Genomic DNA, 17,312 nt, shown 5'->3' with positions numbered 1-17,312 from the left:
TGGCTTGCTCAGCCTGTTTTCTTGTACAGCCAAGGACCACTTGCTCAGGGGAGACATGACCCACAATGGGTTGGGCCCTCCCACGTCAATCACTGACTGAGAAAATGCCCCACAAGCTTGCCTACAGGCCAATCTATGGGCGCATCTTCTCAATCAAGGTTCTCTCTGCTAAGATTTGTTTATCTTTGTGCCAAGGCAACAAAATCAATAAATAAAGCCACCCGAACACATTATGTCAGCATTTTGGGGTGGCAAAGGTTTCTCTAGACTTCTAAAGACCTTTATTCAAGTCAAATCAGGATTTGTGGCTTCAGTACAAAAGAGAGCTCAGAACTTGCTAGTGTGAAACAGAACAGAGATTTAATGAAGATATTTGAATATAGGCTCAAGCATGAAGGTTAGGAGAAAGGTGCTCAGAGGACACACTTGAGAGCATGGGTGTGCTCTCGACACACTTGAAAGCATGGGTGTGATCTCAAAGAGCCACAGAAAGTGGAACGCCCAGGTGTGGGTGCAGGTTCCTCAAGGAGGGTCACAGGTGATGGTTTTTTACAATAGGATGGAGGACTTGGGTGAGGTTTGAAAGGATGTTAAACCTGAATGAGATCACTGAGTAGTTCCCGGGGGCCTCCTGACAAAGGTACACTTGATAAGGACAAAGTCTAGCTTACAGTGATATAGGAAGGTAGGATATCTTTGTTGTAAACAAAGTTAACAATTTTGGACTCTCTTAGGCATTGTTGGATGACTCCGTAGCCCAATGGTTTCAGTCACAAGAAGCCTTGGAGACTGCCTGGGTTCGCTTCCCCTTCTCTAATGACAGATACCTTGGCTTAACAATTGTGTGCACCCAACCCATGGGAGGTCCCACGTCCCATGTGGATCCTGCTGGGTAACGTCTTTTTCTCCTGATGCCATTCCCTCTGAATTCTCATAGTGTGTAGAGATAAACAACAGGACATTTGTGTTGCCAGCTGCCTGTTTCCCTTCTAGAAGCATCCATGAATATTAACATTGTTCATGAAGAACAAGATTTGGATGCTCTGGCCTCCCCATGGAGATTGTGACACTCTTGGGTCACACTTACTGTGCCTTACTACATGTCCTGTCATAGCACTCAGGGCCACATGTCCAAATGTCCTTTTTTTTTTTTTTTTTTAACACTCTTGAACCCATTAACTTTGAGCCAGCATAAGACCAGTGGGCTGCACCACCCTCTTAGTGTCTGAGCCTAGGTTAGGCACGTAGTGGCACAAGTACCACCCACTTGAAGGGCCACAGATTTTCTACCAACCTTGTCTATTTGTGACACTGTCCTTGTGCCTTGCAGGGCAAGGTCCACCTGGAGCTGAGGCTGAGTGAGGTCATTACAGACACCGGTGTGGTGTGCCACAAACTCGCGGCACGGTAAGTCACCCGAGGAGATAAGTGCCTCCTTCGTTTCCCCAGAGGTTGCCCGTTTCATCCCTCCTGTCCCTGACAGAGCTGATGCCCACCCCCAGTGTGATTGACAGGCAGCTCTTGGAGAGAGCCTGACATGTTCGATGCCATCCTTCAGCTAAGAAGTGGGCCATTACCTTCCAGAGCTAGAAACGGGTATGAGTTGATAGGCAGGGAGGTAGCCCGACAACAGTGAGGTCACATGGCTACATACAGACGTAGGAGGCACACTCCAAGTTAAGTTAGTCCCAGGACTTTGCAGCCGAGCGAGCACTCAGCCCCTCTGAAGGGTGGTGGGACCTTATAGTAATCCACAGGATGTTGTGTCTTCAGGAGAGTGTAGTTCCATGCATTCCATTGTGCATTCATGTTTCAGGTGGACCCCACCCCGGCCTTAGGAGTGCACACCAAGTTGAGACTTTGCCCTTCAGACCATGGCCCTCAATGTGCTAGATGGATTTTCTTTGCTTCCTCTCCTTAGATCATGTGCAGAGTAGCTCCATACATCACCCCTCTCCTGCTGGCTTTCAGGTCTCGGTTGGCTCTCTCTCCCTCTCCAAGGGACCCAAGCTGTGTCTTGGAGAGTTTTCCACATGGTTGGATAAGTAGAAGGGAGCTCTGGTGATCAGGGACATCCCCACCTGGTCTCGACTACTGTAAGGAACTACTTGAGGCCAGGTAACTGACAAAGAGCAGAGATCTATCTGGCCGTGCTTCTGTTAAGGCCTTGTGCTGTGTCCTAATAAGACAGAACAGCCCCCGGTGAGACTCTGAAAATCAGCTATTGGCTAAGATTTCGTCTCAGCACCCAGAGTGTGGTCCCTGGGTTCCAGGAGCTGTGAAGAGGTCTTGGATAAGAGAAAAGAGTCTGTCTGTGGTAAGGATATAGAAGTGTGATCCTGGGAAGGAATCCGGGGAACAGGGCCTGGTCTTGTAGCATCAACTAGACAAACCCAATCACCTTCAGCTGCCCAGTAAAGATGGGAAGGGATGGAAGTTAGCACCCTATGTTGTCTGCCCCGGCTCTCAGTGCAGCAAGGGACCCAATGCCAAGTTTTCAATGTCAGCCTTGGTCGGGAATTAGTGTGGATGGTTCCTCCTGAGACATCTCCACATGCTGCATTTCCCTGATGAGGTAGCTCACTGGTATGCAGAACTACACCTCAACAGCTCCACACCAGTGTAGCATAGGCCCATTTTGAGGGTTCAGTTGAAGAGCAAATGCCTTAAATATTAAACACAGAATGCTACAGTTCTTGTTCTTTAAACTCTAGATTTGGGAACTTATTGTGATTCAAATTTTCCATTCACAAACTTCAGGAATGGCTTACCAGTGGTGGTGGGGGCATGGTGAATATTTTATTATCTTTCTCTTTCACAGAGATCATGCACTGTGTTTGTGAACCTTGATTCATGTCAATTTGGATTCAGATGAGTGCAGTGCACAGTGTGGGACTATCCCTGATTCTAAGTCAGATAAACCTGGCTTCTGAATCTCAATCAAGGGTCCCAGTGTTGGAGCTGGGGAGGTGGCTCAGTGATTAAGAGCATTTCCGGCTCTTGCAGAGGACCAGGGTTTCATTCCCAGCACCCACTCTTGGGTAGCTCACAAATTCCAGATCTGTGGAATCCAATACCTTCTTCTAGTCTCCACAGGTGCCCACACACATGTGCATGGACACACACGGACACACATGCACACATATAAATAAAATATACCTTTAAAAATATGAGACCCCGCCGGGCGTTGGTGGCGCACGCCTTTAATCCCAGCACTCGGGAGGCAGAGCCAGGTGGATCTCTGTGAGTTCGAGGCCAGCCTGGGCTACCAAGTGAGCTCCAGGAAAGGCGCAAAGCTACACAAAGAAACCCTGTCTCGAAAAAACCAAAAAAAAAAAAAAAAAAAAAAAAATATGAGACCCTAGTGATTAGACTCTTAGGGTGGACAGTTCAAACAGTTGAGGCACTGTATTGCCCTGCACTGTGAGGGGCATGGGAAGCCAGCTGGCTTTTACTCCGAGTGACATGCCCTGCATGTAGAAGATCTCTTCCTGGTCTGCAGCTCCTCTGGCCATTGTAGGGCAGTCTCAGGTTGAACTGGAAAGTGTAGCCTTTTCCTGATGTCTGCATGAGCTGGAGAGAGGATGCAGCAGTACTCCGCAGATATACCTGGATGCTGCAATTGGGGCAAGGCTGTGAAAGTCTCTCCATCCCACATGTCCAAAATGTGGTTGTGCCTGTGGAGCCTAATGCTGTTTGCTGATTAATAGCTGAATCTCATAAAACAGGTTTGCATTAGGTTGAGACTGTCCACCCAGGTGGGTCTCTGTGGCCTTCCTGGGCCAGCAGCTGTCCAGTGTCTCCCTATGGCAGCTGCCTCATTCCTCTAGAGACCCCGACCACACTGAAGGGTTGGCTGCTACCTACACGTCTCTGTATTATCCGGTTCTCTTCCCTGTGCGGATCCCACAAAACTCCGTGGAGCAGTGGCTGGACAAGCCACATTACAGTTCTCTCATCTTGTGTCTTCATGGTGTGCCAGACAAGCAGGCCTGAGCTGTGCAGGGCCACCTTTCCACTGCTCCGTGCTCGCTGCTGCTTCAGAATAGCCTGGAAGACGGCAGAGCTCAGAGGCCATCTGTTCAGTGGGCCTGTTGATGGATGAGTGAATGAGAGAAGGAAGGAGGGCAGCCAAGGGCCAAGTCCTCAGAACGGAGGAAAAGCATATCCCAGAAGGCGGAGAAGGGCACAGAGCTGGAGGATGCTGGGTCAGACTGGCAGAGGTGCCAGACCATGCCACAGGGCACGTTTCTCCTAGCAGGAGTCTTGGAAAGCAAGAGGGTGGGTTAAAGAAAGCCTGGCAGGGTGGAGCCGTCTCACAGACCCATGGGTGACAAGGAGGAGAAAGAGACAAGGCTCCCCCCCCTACACACACACACACACACACACACACACACACACACACACACACACGACTACTCAGGTGAAACAGCCCCAGGCATTCCAAGCAGACCTAAGCTCTTTGGAGTGTACTTCACGCAGCACCTCCCAGACAAGTGTCTTCAGCCTTTTAAGATGTAGGCGGAGGCGCTGGGACCCATGGTGTGTGTAGCTGTGCCATGAGTTGGGATCAGGGTTGAGACTGCTACCTCTGACTGATTGAGTTTCAGGAACCGGGCTTATACAAAGGAACATGAGACGCACTGTATATACATTTATATATATATATATATATGTATATACACACATCCATATATACATTATATACATTCATATATACCCATTGTGTATATATTAATGTGTATGCACTATATATACATTCACATATATATATTCATATGTATGCACTGTATATATTCACATATATACATCCATATACACACACTATATACATTCATATATACCCATTGTATATATATTAATGTGTACACACTAATACATTCACATATATACACATGTACACACTATTATATACATTCACATATATACCATTCATATGTACGCACTGTATATATTCACACATATACATTCATATATACCCATTGTATATATTTTCATATATATACACATTCATATATATGCACTGTATATACATTCACTGCTTCAGAAGCCATGCTCAGGGGACAGCTCTGAGCCCCCTGGAAAGAAACACATCTTAAAACATGGAGTCTCTGACTCTGTTTCCACCCAGCTGATGGCAGAGCACAGGCTGAAGGGAGCTGTGGCATGGGGTATCAGATCCTGGATAGAGCCTCAGCCCTGTGTCGAGGACCATTAAAAGCCTCCCCCCCCTGCCACCCCCCGGTTTACATGCGTCTAAGAACCACTTGTATCCCTCTAGCCCAGGGAAGAGCCTTGTTATTGCCCAGAACACATAGCGCAGACAGAAAGATGGCTACAGCTTTATCGATTATGAACCGTCTCGAGGAAAGAGCCGCCTCCCCTAAAAGGCAGAGAACGAAACTGGCCGAATCAGAAGAGTGATAACCACAGCCTAGAGCTTGACCTCAGCTACTTTGTTCTTTAATAACCAGCTGCGAAAATTCTGGACATTTGACCTAAACTTCACAAGGCCTAGCATCTGCCCGAAGAGCTCATGTCAATGGAGAGTAGAACAGAACCCCAAGAGGTGCAGTCAGCGGAAAGACTAAGTGGTGGAGACGTGGTGCTCGCAGGCCAGTATAGGAGAGTCACGGTGCCGGTCAGAATATATGGACAGCCACGGGCATCGCTGTCAATCCCCCGCCTGTAGACAGGGATCAGGGAAGCAGCTTGCACTGTAGGAAGGCAAGAGAGGTGCGGGGACCCCACAGAGGGGTTGCCAGTGCAGGCTTCTGAGCAGTGGAGGGCAGTGCTGGCCCTGGGGTGACACCAGGGTACTCAGCTGTTACCTAGGTACAGTGGAGGGGCTATGACTGGTGGTCACAGGACTCAATACCCTAGAAGAGGTAGCTTTGTGAAGGCCACCTGCTCTGTACTTTGCTTCCACAATCCTTTGCAATTGCTAATCCACATTCTTGCCAGAACTTGCCAGGCCATAGGAAAGAGGAGAACTCCTGGTCTAGGAAGCACTGGTTTGGTTTACTGTGACCTCCACGTCCTTCCCCTGACCTCTGTCTTCTCTGTCTCAGCATCTTTGAGTGCCAAGGCCTCCCCATTGTGAACGGGCAGTGCGACCCTTACGCCACAGTGACGTTGGCCGGACCCTTCAGGCAAGTTGTCTTTCTGACATCCTACCCCTGCCTGGGTTTCAGTTCTGGGTTGAGGGTGCAGGGAATGGCCAGATGGAGCTCCGGAGGCAAGAGGTTGGCCCTCTTTTCAGGGGGGTGGGCGTGGTGCACTTGGAAGCGGAATGTGTCGTGTGGATTCATGGTGGCGAGGTCTGTTTCTCGGGAAGCCTTTGTGAGCTTCGTACCGGGTATTTTGGGCTCCGAAAAGGTCCCTGTTTTACATGCCATCTGGAGGTGGAGACAGACGATCCTTGAGAGATAAATAAAGGTAGTAAACAACTGTGCATTTGACAGTTCTGTTTCAGACCCATCTGGAGCCGACAAACTCTCTCTCTCTCCACTGCAGGTCGGAAGCGAAGAAGACGAAGGTGAAGAAGAAGACGAACAACCCCCAGTTTGACGAGGTGTTTTATTTCGAGGTCGGTGCTCCAAGCGGGAAGAAGTCTGAGCCTTAGCACCGAGACTGACAGCAAATCTCAGTCTGAGCCACCTGACTGACTGTGTCTCAGGAGCTGTCCAGGCCCAGCCCAGGGATCCTCAGATCTGGGTGGCATTTGATTCCCTGGGAGTTTTCCTCCCTCTCTCAGGAGAGAAAAGCCACGCGTCTCTTCCTGAAGCGGCTGCCTCCCATTGGAAGGGCAGGTGGATGCTGTCACAGTCCCCAGGACTGGCGTTGGGGTTGTTTGTTTGGCCTCGGGGCTTTTGTTTTCCTGGCTGTTCACCGCAGCTTCCCCAAGCAGGGCGAGGCTCATTTCTCCGGAAACGTGAGGGTTTGAGCAAAAAAGGGGAAATGATTCAGCCCAGAGCACCCTGGGGCCTCTTAGAACTAGAGCAGGTTAGTCAAGAAGGGTGAGGCTGGAGCCTGCTCAGGGCAGCAGGTCCCCCCTCAGCCTCGGAGGCTCCTGTATATTCTTTAGCACCAGGTTCTGGGGGCTGGGGGGGGGGGGGGGGACAGGCAAGGCCTCAGTTCCCATCTTCAGGGCCTGCTCCCCGGCAGGAAGGACAGGCAAAGTGTAGACACAGCCTGGTGTTGTGACAGGCTGCAGACCAGCGAGGCAGCCCAACATATCTAACGCCTGCACTCAAGAGTCAGAAGCAGAAAGATCGTAAGTGTAAGGACAGCCTGGTCTGCCTAGCAACTTTCAGACCAATGGGCGTTAAAGAGCTAGACCTTAATTTACAAACTAGGACTTGGGGAGGTGATTCAGTAAAGCATCTGCTGTGCATGCATAGAGTCCCGAGTTCGGACCCTAGAACCCACCTGAAAGTCCAGGCATGGCAGTGCACACCTGTAATTCCAGTTCTTAGGGTGAGGCGACAGGTGGATCCCTGAAGCTCACTGGCCAGCCAGCCTGGCCAGATCAGTGAGCTTTGGTTCAGTGAAAAAAAAAAGACCCTGCCTCAAAAAATAAAGGGTGGGGAGCGACTGAGGAAAGAATTCCTATGTCAGCGTTTGGCCTGCTCACATGCGGGTGCACACATGCAGGTGCACACATTGTATGAGACAGACACACAAACCCAGTCAATACATTAAAAAATAAAAGCCACCCGGCTCTGGTGGCACAGAGACTGGCCCTGGTGCTGAGAGGGCAGGGCTTCTCAAGTGTGGAATTTTCCAGAGCTTGAGCAGGGCTCCCAACCTGAGACTGGTACTGTCAGGGCTGGGGCCGGGGGGCTCTGTAAATCTTCATGGACCAGGGTGCTGTGGATGGAATCAAGTTAGTCAGAGCAATGGACAAGTCTTCAGAGCCAGCTCTAGGCAGGGTAGAGGCAGGGAGGAAGAGGCCTGAAGGCAGGTCTGCGGCCTGGGAGGTGCAGGGGGGAGTGGTGGGGAGTAGCAGTGCTCTGTGCTGGCTAGGAAATCCTTGCCGTACAGGCAGGTGGAGGTGTCACAGAGCGGGGCACGGCACTGGGGCCTCAGCGGGCTCTCCCGGGAGGCATGAACTTGTGGTCACAACATGTGAAAGTTTAGCAGGAATTGAAAATCAAAGCCAGCGATGCCTGTCCTTGTCTGGGCGCCTCCAGTGGCTCCACCAGGCTGTTACAATATGGTATGCGTGAAGATGGACTCTTCCGACACCATATCGACCCTGGTGACAAGTTCATTCCTACTCTGTTTCTACTGTGCGAGACCCTGCGTCTCTGGGCTGTGCGTGTCTTATTTACTTGCTAACGACATGAGCGCCAGCCCATTGGGTTAACCCAGTGTCCCAGAGAAGCTTGAGAATCACGTTGTGTGGCGCCTGTCAGACTTCCAAAGACAGGTGGGGTCCCTGCTCCTCCCGGTCCCAGACTTGAGGTACCGCGGCTGTCAGTCTTTCAGTCCAGTGACTCAGCAGCCACACCCAGCTTACAGGACTTACCGGGGTTCTTTATCACTGTTTGACTTAAGTTGGGTGCAGACTTGGGGGTGGGGGGGTAGCTTGGAAAGAAGGTGAACTCCCTGGCTGACTGTGTAGCCTCTCACAGACATGGCTTTAGTAGAAGGTAGCTTCCACATCATTTTCTTCCTAGACTTAGCTTAGATCCTCCTTGCTGGGGAGAAGAGTGATGGGAAGCCTGGAGCCTGCCTGGGGCGTGCTTCCCTGAGACTCACTGTGGGCTGTACCACCGTCTTCAGTGGGAAGACGGAGGCAGTAGGGACCAAGGGGCATCAGGACAGGGTGGTGTAGGAAGATGATGGCGCCTGGTGGATGTGTTTCTGGGAGAAGCAGTTGACGGGTGTGGTACTCAGGAGGGAGGCAGTGAGCCTCACTATCCAGTAAACTAAAGCACTGTCCAGTTAAGGAGCATGAGCGTCAAGTTCTAGATCAGGGCTTGGAGCAGAAAGCCTCTCTCTGATCCTTGCGAAGGATCCAGAGTGAGGCAGCATTGTACGATACTGTGGTCAAAGCAGAGCCAGCTCCTTGGCCGTTACCCCGAGCCTGAATTCCAGTTCCTGCACCTGATTATTTTCAGATAGGGTCTTGAGTGTCTCAGGCTAGCTTTGAACTCACTATATGGCTGAGGATGACCTTGAACTTCTGATCCTCCTGCCTCCACCTCCTGAGTGCTGGGGTTATAGGCATGAGTCACAAGGCTATGTTAATATGGTGCTAGGGATGGAGCCTTGTGCATGGTGGACAAGCATTCCACCAAGATACCTCATGAGCCCTCCCCTACCTGTTATGTTACAGTCATTCTAAGCTATCAGAAGAAAAGAATGGCAGATCATTCCCTCAGTTCAGACTTCTCCCAGGCCTGTGTGTCCCTCCTGAACCCTTTACTGCCACACTGGAACTGTGGGTCACAGGTCCTTCCTTCTTCCTCACTTTGTCAAGATGGTCTGCAGGCAGTCTCTCTCTCTCTCTGTCACACACACACACACACACACACACACACACACACACACACACACACATCTTGCATGGCCCTTCCTTGGGTTGTGGGGTGCAAAGCCGCCTGGCAGATGTGTCTGACATTATTTACCCCATTCTGACTCCAGGTGACCAGACCCTGCAGCTACAGCAAAAAGTCACACTTTGACTTTGAGGAGGAGGACGTAGACAAACTTGAAATTCGGTGAGTCGCTCACAGAGGTTGATAGCAAAAGTTAGGAGATGTATCACTTCAACGGGTCCCAGCCCCCAAACTATTGAGGTAGCCCTGGCACGTCACAGCCACAGCTGTTTGGGGGTCTCATTACTTGCTACCCTCAAAGGTCTAGGATCAGTTTTAGAAGCCACGAGGGCTACTTTCTCACTGGTACTGCCCCGTGGGAAAGCCTGCTGGCACCCGACAGGTCTCTTCCTCCAGACTATTTTCTGAGCTCTGACAACCCCTGTAGAGGCCATCTCCTTTGATGTTACTGATTCTTTCTGGGTACTGTGTGGCTCCTGTATGGGTCTGCCTGCTCTGTTACTATAGAAACCAAGTCTTCTGTAAAGGTTAGCATGCACCACATCCTCCCCCTGTGGATTCCTAAATCCATCTAAGTTGTTTGGGGAACATGCTGGTCATCCAGTGGCCAAGCTTGCCAGCAGGAGCCTCCAACACTGTGGTTGAGAGACACCAGCAGCTCTCCTGGTTCCCACAGATATGTTCTCAGTGAAGCGTCCTCCCTCTCGGTCATACAGGTATGCTCTGTAGGACGGGCAAAGATGACAGAAAGATCAGCCAAGTCTTCTGAAACACCCTCTTCCATAGCAAGGCCTGGGAGAGCCCGTGTGAACCTTTCAGCTCTGTGGGCCTGAACTCTGCTGAGTGTTTAATGCTGTCAGGAACCATGCTCCCAACCCATTCTTATTCTGGTGCAGATTCTTAGTCTGAGGGTATAAGGAGCGTTCTCTTAGGGAAAGGGCATCATTGAGTAGCCCATCCTCCCAAGAAGCACCGGACACTGCCATGCTGCAGACTGTGTTGTAGTGTGTGGCTCCTTGGGACCCAACTGCGGCCCCTCCAGTGGATACACAGTACCCCTTGATCCTGGTTCACACCCCACTGTCTAGTGCTTGGTGGAGACAGAGGCAGGACTCTAGGAGCAGGGTTGCCCAGTGTCCAATGCCCCTCCGAGGTATAGCCATGGTGGAGCATCTGCCCCGGCTGGCTATTTTGTCTTGTGGGCAGCTGCTCAGCCTGATGACACCTCTATTGCTTGATGTGATGGGCTCGAAGATCAAAGCATGGTACATCCGGGGCAGAGCCAAGGCCCTCGGGGCCATAGCACATCTCTAACACCTGCTTAGGGCCCTTGGGTTACTCCTAGGCGAAGGGACCCAGTCATAGCCAAGAATGGAGCAGCTATTTGGCTCTGCCATGGGTAGTGACACCCTGTAGTTCCCTCCATCAGACTGAGCTGGGGATCCCCACTGACTCCCAGACACAGATACCCTGTCTGCCCACCGCTTGTCTGTTGCACAGAGAATCAAAATCTCTGCTCCACAATGCAGCCTGGTTCACCCGCTCTTGGTAAAATCTTCACCCACTCTGAGAACTGGAGGCCTTTATTCCTTGCCCCGCTGGGAAGCAGGCTTCCTCCATCCCCTGCCCACTAGGTGGGGCTGCTTGGTGAGACCTGAATGACACTTGCTCATCTCTTTCAGAGTTGACCTCTGGAATGCCAGCAACCTGAAGTTTGGGGACGAGTTTCTTGGGGAGCTGAGGATCCCTCTCAGAGTGCTGCGACATGCTAGCTCTTACGAAGCCTGGTAGGTCTGCATTTCAAGGTACAAGGCTGGGAATATAAAATAGCTTCCAACTGTGCAGGGCACTGCACTGTGCTGACCTCTACCCCCACCTACCACTGCCTGCTCTCTCCCTTTGCCCAGTTGACTTCCAATTCTACAGAGGTGGTGCTCACGTAGGTCCCCTGCTAGTTCCATGGCCAGGTTCTGGGACACAGGGCTCCACCCCAGCAGATGACAAGCTGCCTGGCCAGGAATATTTGTGTGGCAAAGGATGGCTAGTGTGGGCCAACAGAGAGAGAAGGGTTCTCAGAAAACACTTCAGTGACCACCGGCCACCAGTACAACCCAACTTGCTCTTATGAAAACCACACACTTGTGTTAAACTGGTCTCCATCTTGTCTGAGCACGGGGACCTGTCCTCACACAGATGCTGACTACGAAGGCCCCTGGCCTCCTGTCTTTATCTTCTCCCAGCAGCTCATCTCTCTTTCCTCTCCTCTCCTCATCCACCCAGCTTTAGCCTCCCCTTTGCCTGTGAGTCTGTGGCTCTGCTACCGGAAACATCCAGGTGGCCGAGCCCTGAGAACAGCCCTGGAGCCTTGTCTTTCTGCCTGAGACCCATCTATGGCAGCCCCGACTCTCCAGGGGCAGGGCACTAGGCTGCCCTGGGAATGCCTCTGGGAGGACCCTGCCCTTACCTGCCGCTCTATGTCCCTCCTTCTTAGGTACTTCCTCCAGCCCCGGGACAATGGCGGGAAGAGCCTGAAGCCAGACGACTTGGGGTCGCTGAGGTTGAACGTAGTTTATACGGAAGACCACGTCTTCTCCTCTGAGTACTACAGCCCACTGCGCGACCTGTTACTGAAGTCTGCGGACGTGGAGGTGTGTGTCAGCCACGTTTACTGGTGGAGGCCCACATCCAGCCCCACAAACCTGCCCTGTGTACCCACCCATCAGGCTCTGCCCATCCAAAGCATCCCACTGAGCCTCCGCTACCCTGTTTCCAATACTTGCGGACACTTGCACCGATTTTGCTGTGCAAATAACACTTAACTCTCTCCGGCTATAGCTTCCGGAGCCTGACCTACTCGGGCTTCTCTCTTTTCCAGCCCCAGCGCTGCTGGATTTGGGGTTTGGTGGGAGGGTGCCCAGGCCACACTCGTAGAGTATAACCAGCGAGGTCACACCGGAGATTTTAACACGGGTTTCCATAAGGTGTGGGTTTCCCTGCAAAGAGGGATCTTTAAGTAGATGGGAAGGAAGCCACAGACGGAGGGAGTGGCTGGCTCTCTGCACGGTGGCCTCCTTGTGCTGTCATGCACATGACTGTAGGGTGAAGGTCTGGAGTCATCAGGTACCAACCTGTGGACGGAGCCCAAGCTGCAGGGGGTGGGTGCCACCTCGTATGCTCACTGCTCACACTCCCCCACCCCAGCCCGTCTCAGCCTCAGCGGCGCACATCCTGGGTGAGGTGTGCAGAGATAAGCAAGAGGCAGCCATCCCCCTGGTCCGGCTCCTGCTGCACTACGGCAGGGTGGTGCCCTTCATCAGTGCCATCGCCAGCGCGGAGGTGAAAAGGACTCAGTGAGTGTCCCCGGCGGCTGCCCGTCGTCCCCTGCACGCCCAGCCCCCCCCCTTCCCGCCTCATGCCGTTTCCCCCTGTACCCCAACCCCGTACAGAGATCCGCTACCATCCCTTTACATTCCACGTGACTTTGCTGTTCTCCAAACCTAGCCACCTCCTCGATGGGAAGCGGGGCCCCTAAGCACCCAGTGGTTAGACACCAAAAGTAGCCATCCTAACCCATATCTATACACAGCATTGGTGGGGAGTCAGGGTGTCGGGGTCTTCAGGAGCCAAGCAGGTTTCTGACCACCTTAAACAAATTTCCTTATTGGTCCTTTCAGAAAAATCACCATTTCTGAGAAGGCCCAGAGAGGGTGGGGGAGGGGTGGACTGTGCCCTAGGGCTTGAAGGACCAGCTCTGTCCACCTTGGTGAGCTCCAGAGAGGGGGTGGCCTGGGCCCCAAGGCTTGAAGGACTAGCTCTGTCCACCCTGATGAGCCCCAGATTTCCCTGTTGAGCCCCATTACTGAGTCAAAAGGTAGGATCTGCTCCCTCCTGGAACTGCAAGCCTTGTCTCAGGATGCTCTTGATGAAGAATGAACCAGAGCGAAGGTGCCATGGTCATCAGCAGCCGGTTGATGCCCGGCTTTGTGCGCGGACTGAAGCTTTGGTGCAAAAAGCCCAAGATTTTGCAAAAGCACCCTTCATAGAGGGGTGAGGCAGGGTCCATCCAGCCCTGCACACCAATAGTTCAGAACTTGTTGAGATAGGGGTATTTGCTCCAGAGCACTGGGCATTGAGTTCCTCATGAGATGTTTGGAAACAGGCCTGGCAGCATTTAAGTCCCCACCTGGTGACCAGGCTCTCAGAGGAGGCTTTGCTCTCTTAGTGCCTCAAGGCAGACATCATCCCAATGCTGTTTTCCAGGGACCCCAATACCATCTTCCGAGGAAACTCACTGACATCTAAGTGCATAGATGAGACGATGAAGCTGGCGGGCATGCACTACCTCCATGTGACCCTGAAGCCCACCATTGAGGAGGTGAGATGGCCCTGGCCACTTTGGCATGGTGACCAGGGCTTCTACGAGAGATAGGACTACCCTCCAACCCACAGGGACCTCATTTTATTAGCTTTTATAAAGGACATTTCATGTATATTCCAGAATCCTCTTTGCTTTAGGATGGATGGATAGGGTAGATAGATAGACAGACAGACAGATAGATGATAGATAGATGGGTGGATGATTGATAGATAGATAGATAGATAGATAGATAGATAGATAGACAGATAGATGATGGGTAGATAGATAGATAGACAGACAGATAGATGATGGGTAGATAGATAGGTGATGGATGGATTGATAGACAGATGATAGATAGGTAGGTAGGTAGGTAGATAGATAGATAGGTAGATAGGTAGATAGGTGGTAGATAGATTGATAGATGATGGATAGATAGGTGGGTAGATAGGTGATGGATAGGTAGGTAGGTAGGTAGATAGATAGATAGATAGATAGATAGATAGATAGATAGATGATGGATAGATAGATGGGTAGATAGGTGATGGATGTATGGATAGATAGATAGATAGACAGACAGACAGACAGACAAATGATTTCCTCACTGTTAAAGACAGGACATGCATGAGAAACCTCATTTTCCTCAGCCACTCCTTCCCACATGCTGTGGGTCCCTCAGTTCCTAAGGCCTCAACTGTGACCTGTACTGACTGTCCCAGCCTATGGTTCAGCTGCCTTTTGTATCCAAACTACCCCTGCCCCTAACTCCACCCCTACCATGACTCTTAGTGGATGTCTTGCTGACAAGATGGGTTGTGAAATTGGGTTCTCTGCAATGTGTGAGAATTTAATCTAGAATACTGGTTTATCTATGAGCAGAATCATGGGAACATTTGAGAGGACAAATGTGCTTGAAGTTTTGAGGCATCTCTTCATGAGTAAATCAAGCAATTCAGTCTTGGGGAAATGCCCACGGCATGGCTTCCTTGTTTATGGGTTCCTCCCAGCAGCCTGTGTAGAGGCTACTATCTACTGTGTGGAGTCTCATAAGGCCTCATGGGACTCTGTGGGATTCGTTGGGGCTATGTGGTGTTGTAGAATATTATTTTAAGGTGTGTTACTTTTGTTTATGTTGCATTTGTTTAACTCTGTGAAGCTGTGTTATTGTGCCTGTCTAAAATACCTGATGGTCTAATAAAGAGCTGAATGGCCAACAGCGAGGCAGGCAGAGAGGATAAATAAAAGGAGAAATCTGGGAGGCAGAGAAAGAAGTAGCCAGAGAAGGAGGGGGACCCAGGGGCCAACCACCCAGCTACACAACCAGCAATGGAGTAAGAAAGAAGGGTCTACAGGAAGAGAAAAGGAAAAGCCTAGAGGCAAAAGATACAGGGGATAATTTAAGAAAAGCTGAATAGCAACAAGCCAAACTAAGGCCAAACATTTGTAATTAAGAGTAAGCCTCTGTGAGTGATTTATTTGGGAGCTGGGTGGCGGCCCCTCCCCCCAAAAGAGAGCAAAAAGAAACAACAACAGTGTGGGGCCAAGGCTGGTCCTCAAGGCAGCTGCAGTACAGCCCAAGCCTTGGAATGCTCCTGCATGCCGGTAGCTGTCCCGCGTCCGTTGTGGGCGCTGCCTCCAGGAGGGCCAGCTTCCTCGGGAAGCCTCTCGGCTCTGTCTTCCCACTGTGTGCAGTATCGTCTTAACCCTCTTCCAGATTTGCCAGAGCCACAAGTCCTGTGAAATTGACCCCGTGAAATTGAAAGACGGCGAGAACCTCGAGAGCAACATGGTAGGTACCGGCTTTGTTCTGGGACACTTCCCAAAGCCAGCCTCCTGTAGACACTGAGGATCTCAGGCATGGTAGGGATGTCTGGGCCCCAAACCACTTGTCTGGCTCTTGACCCTGAGTACAGTATTGAGCCCATATGACCTATCAGCATCAGATGTCTATTAACCTCCTGTCTACCACTGCTCCACTCATGTGCCTCAGTCTACACTGATCCACACACTCGCCTCAGTCTACACTGCTCCATACACCTGCCTCTTGGAGGCTCCATCAGCTCCCACTGTCTCCTGAGGGCCCAGATCTGACCTTGTGAGCCCACAACCTGACCCCATGAACTCCACCGGTTCTCAACTCAGGACAAACAAACCTCTCCACATGAAGTGCGTCAGGCTGCTCGAGGGGCCCCTGCATGTTAGGGTCTTCTTATGCCTTCATACAGACTAGACTTCGTTAGGTTCACACTTGCAAACAGAAGTGCAAGTCCTTGGATCCTAGTGAAGTTCAGTCTGTTCTGTGATGTGGAGCAAGAGGACCCCAGGGGACCGATTACTGTAGCCACTCAATACAGATCTTTGCAACAAGTGTTTGTAAACATCATGAGGTCCGGCTCTCCTGTCCCTGGGCATGTGTCTGGTGCTGTCTTGGCCTCAGGGAGACTCTGGGTCTAACTTCCCGACTCCTACAGGAGAGCCTGCGGCAGTACGTGGACCGCATCTTCACGGTCATCACCAAGTCTGGAGTGAGCTGTCCCACCGTCATGTGTGACATCTTCTTTTCCCTGCGGGAGGCGGCTGCCAAGCGCTTCCAAGGTGAGCCACCAAGGGCCTGAACTGGAGGATGAGGACGCAGACATCTTGGCTCACAATCCCCCAGTGTCTGGGAAGGAACACCAGCCCTATAGAGTGAGCATGTCCTACAGAACTGCCTTCAAATGTTTTCTTCGTGGGGTCATGAATTCTGAGTTACTGCATTGCCAAGAAGACCAGTCCCTTGGGGGCCTTTCCCTCACCGAGACCCCCAAGGTTTCCCGGTGACCCACTTCTGTAGACCTATTCCTTAGTCCCACTGGCTCCTGGAGAGGCAGAGATGCCCTCCCCACAGTCCTCCCTAAGCTGCATGCTTCACCCCCCCCCCCCAGAACATCATACCCTCATGGCAGTCCCCCTTCTATGACATTGCCCAGACTTCTTGGACCCTGTAGGCCTTGAGCCCAGCATCTGTCCCATGCAGACTAAACCAAACCTCTCAGGCTGCCCACTACCTCCTCCTACCTCAGACCCCAGTACTATTGACCTCTTCTGCCCCAACTCCGGCCCCACCCACACCTCTCCAGGCCCCGCCCACACCTCTCCAGGCTCCACCCACACCTCTCCAGGCCCCACCCACACCTCTCTAGGCCCCACCCACACCTCTCCAGGCCCCACCCACACCTCTCTAGGCCCCACCCACACCTCTCCAGGCCCCACCCACACCTCTCCAGGCCCCACCCACACCTCTCTAGGCCCCACCCACACCTCTCCAGGCCCCACCCACACCTCTCTAGGCCCCACCCACACCTTTCCAGGCCCCACCCACACCTCTCCAGGCCCCACCCACACCTCTC

General features: G+C 51.8%; 1 protein-coding gene across 2 annotated transcripts in view; it reads left to right on the top strand.

Annotated features, from left to right (window-relative positions):
* Window positions 1–17,312, top strand: part of Rasa3 (RAS p21 protein activator 3) — a 112,019-nt gene that overhangs the window by 77,482 nt on the left and 17,225 nt on the right. For both annotated transcript variants that reach the window (XM_028881248.2, XM_028881247.2), the window contains exons 5-14: window positions 1,331–1,407; window positions 6,072–6,152; window positions 6,517–6,589; window positions 9,655–9,731; window positions 11,252–11,356; window positions 12,061–12,217; window positions 12,771–12,919; window positions 13,830–13,944; window positions 15,638–15,712; window positions 16,395–16,518. In XM_028881248.2, coding sequence (XP_028737081.1) covers window positions 1,331–1,407; window positions 6,072–6,152; window positions 6,517–6,589; window positions 9,655–9,731; window positions 11,252–11,356; window positions 12,061–12,217; window positions 12,771–12,919; window positions 13,830–13,944; window positions 15,638–15,712; window positions 16,395–16,518 — 1,033 coding nt within the window. The remainder of the gene's footprint in view (window positions 1–1,330; window positions 1,408–6,071; window positions 6,153–6,516; window positions 6,590–9,654; window positions 9,732–11,251; window positions 11,357–12,060; window positions 12,218–12,770; window positions 12,920–13,829; window positions 13,945–15,637; window positions 15,713–16,394; window positions 16,519–17,312) is intronic.

This window comes from Peromyscus leucopus, chromosome 17 (assembly GCF_004664715.2).
Source record: "Peromyscus leucopus breed LL Stock chromosome 17, UCI_PerLeu_2.1, whole genome shotgun sequence".
NCBI lineage: Eukaryota > Metazoa > Chordata > Mammalia > Rodentia > Cricetidae > Peromyscus > Peromyscus leucopus.
This window is presented reverse-complemented; position numbering and strand designations above follow the sequence as displayed.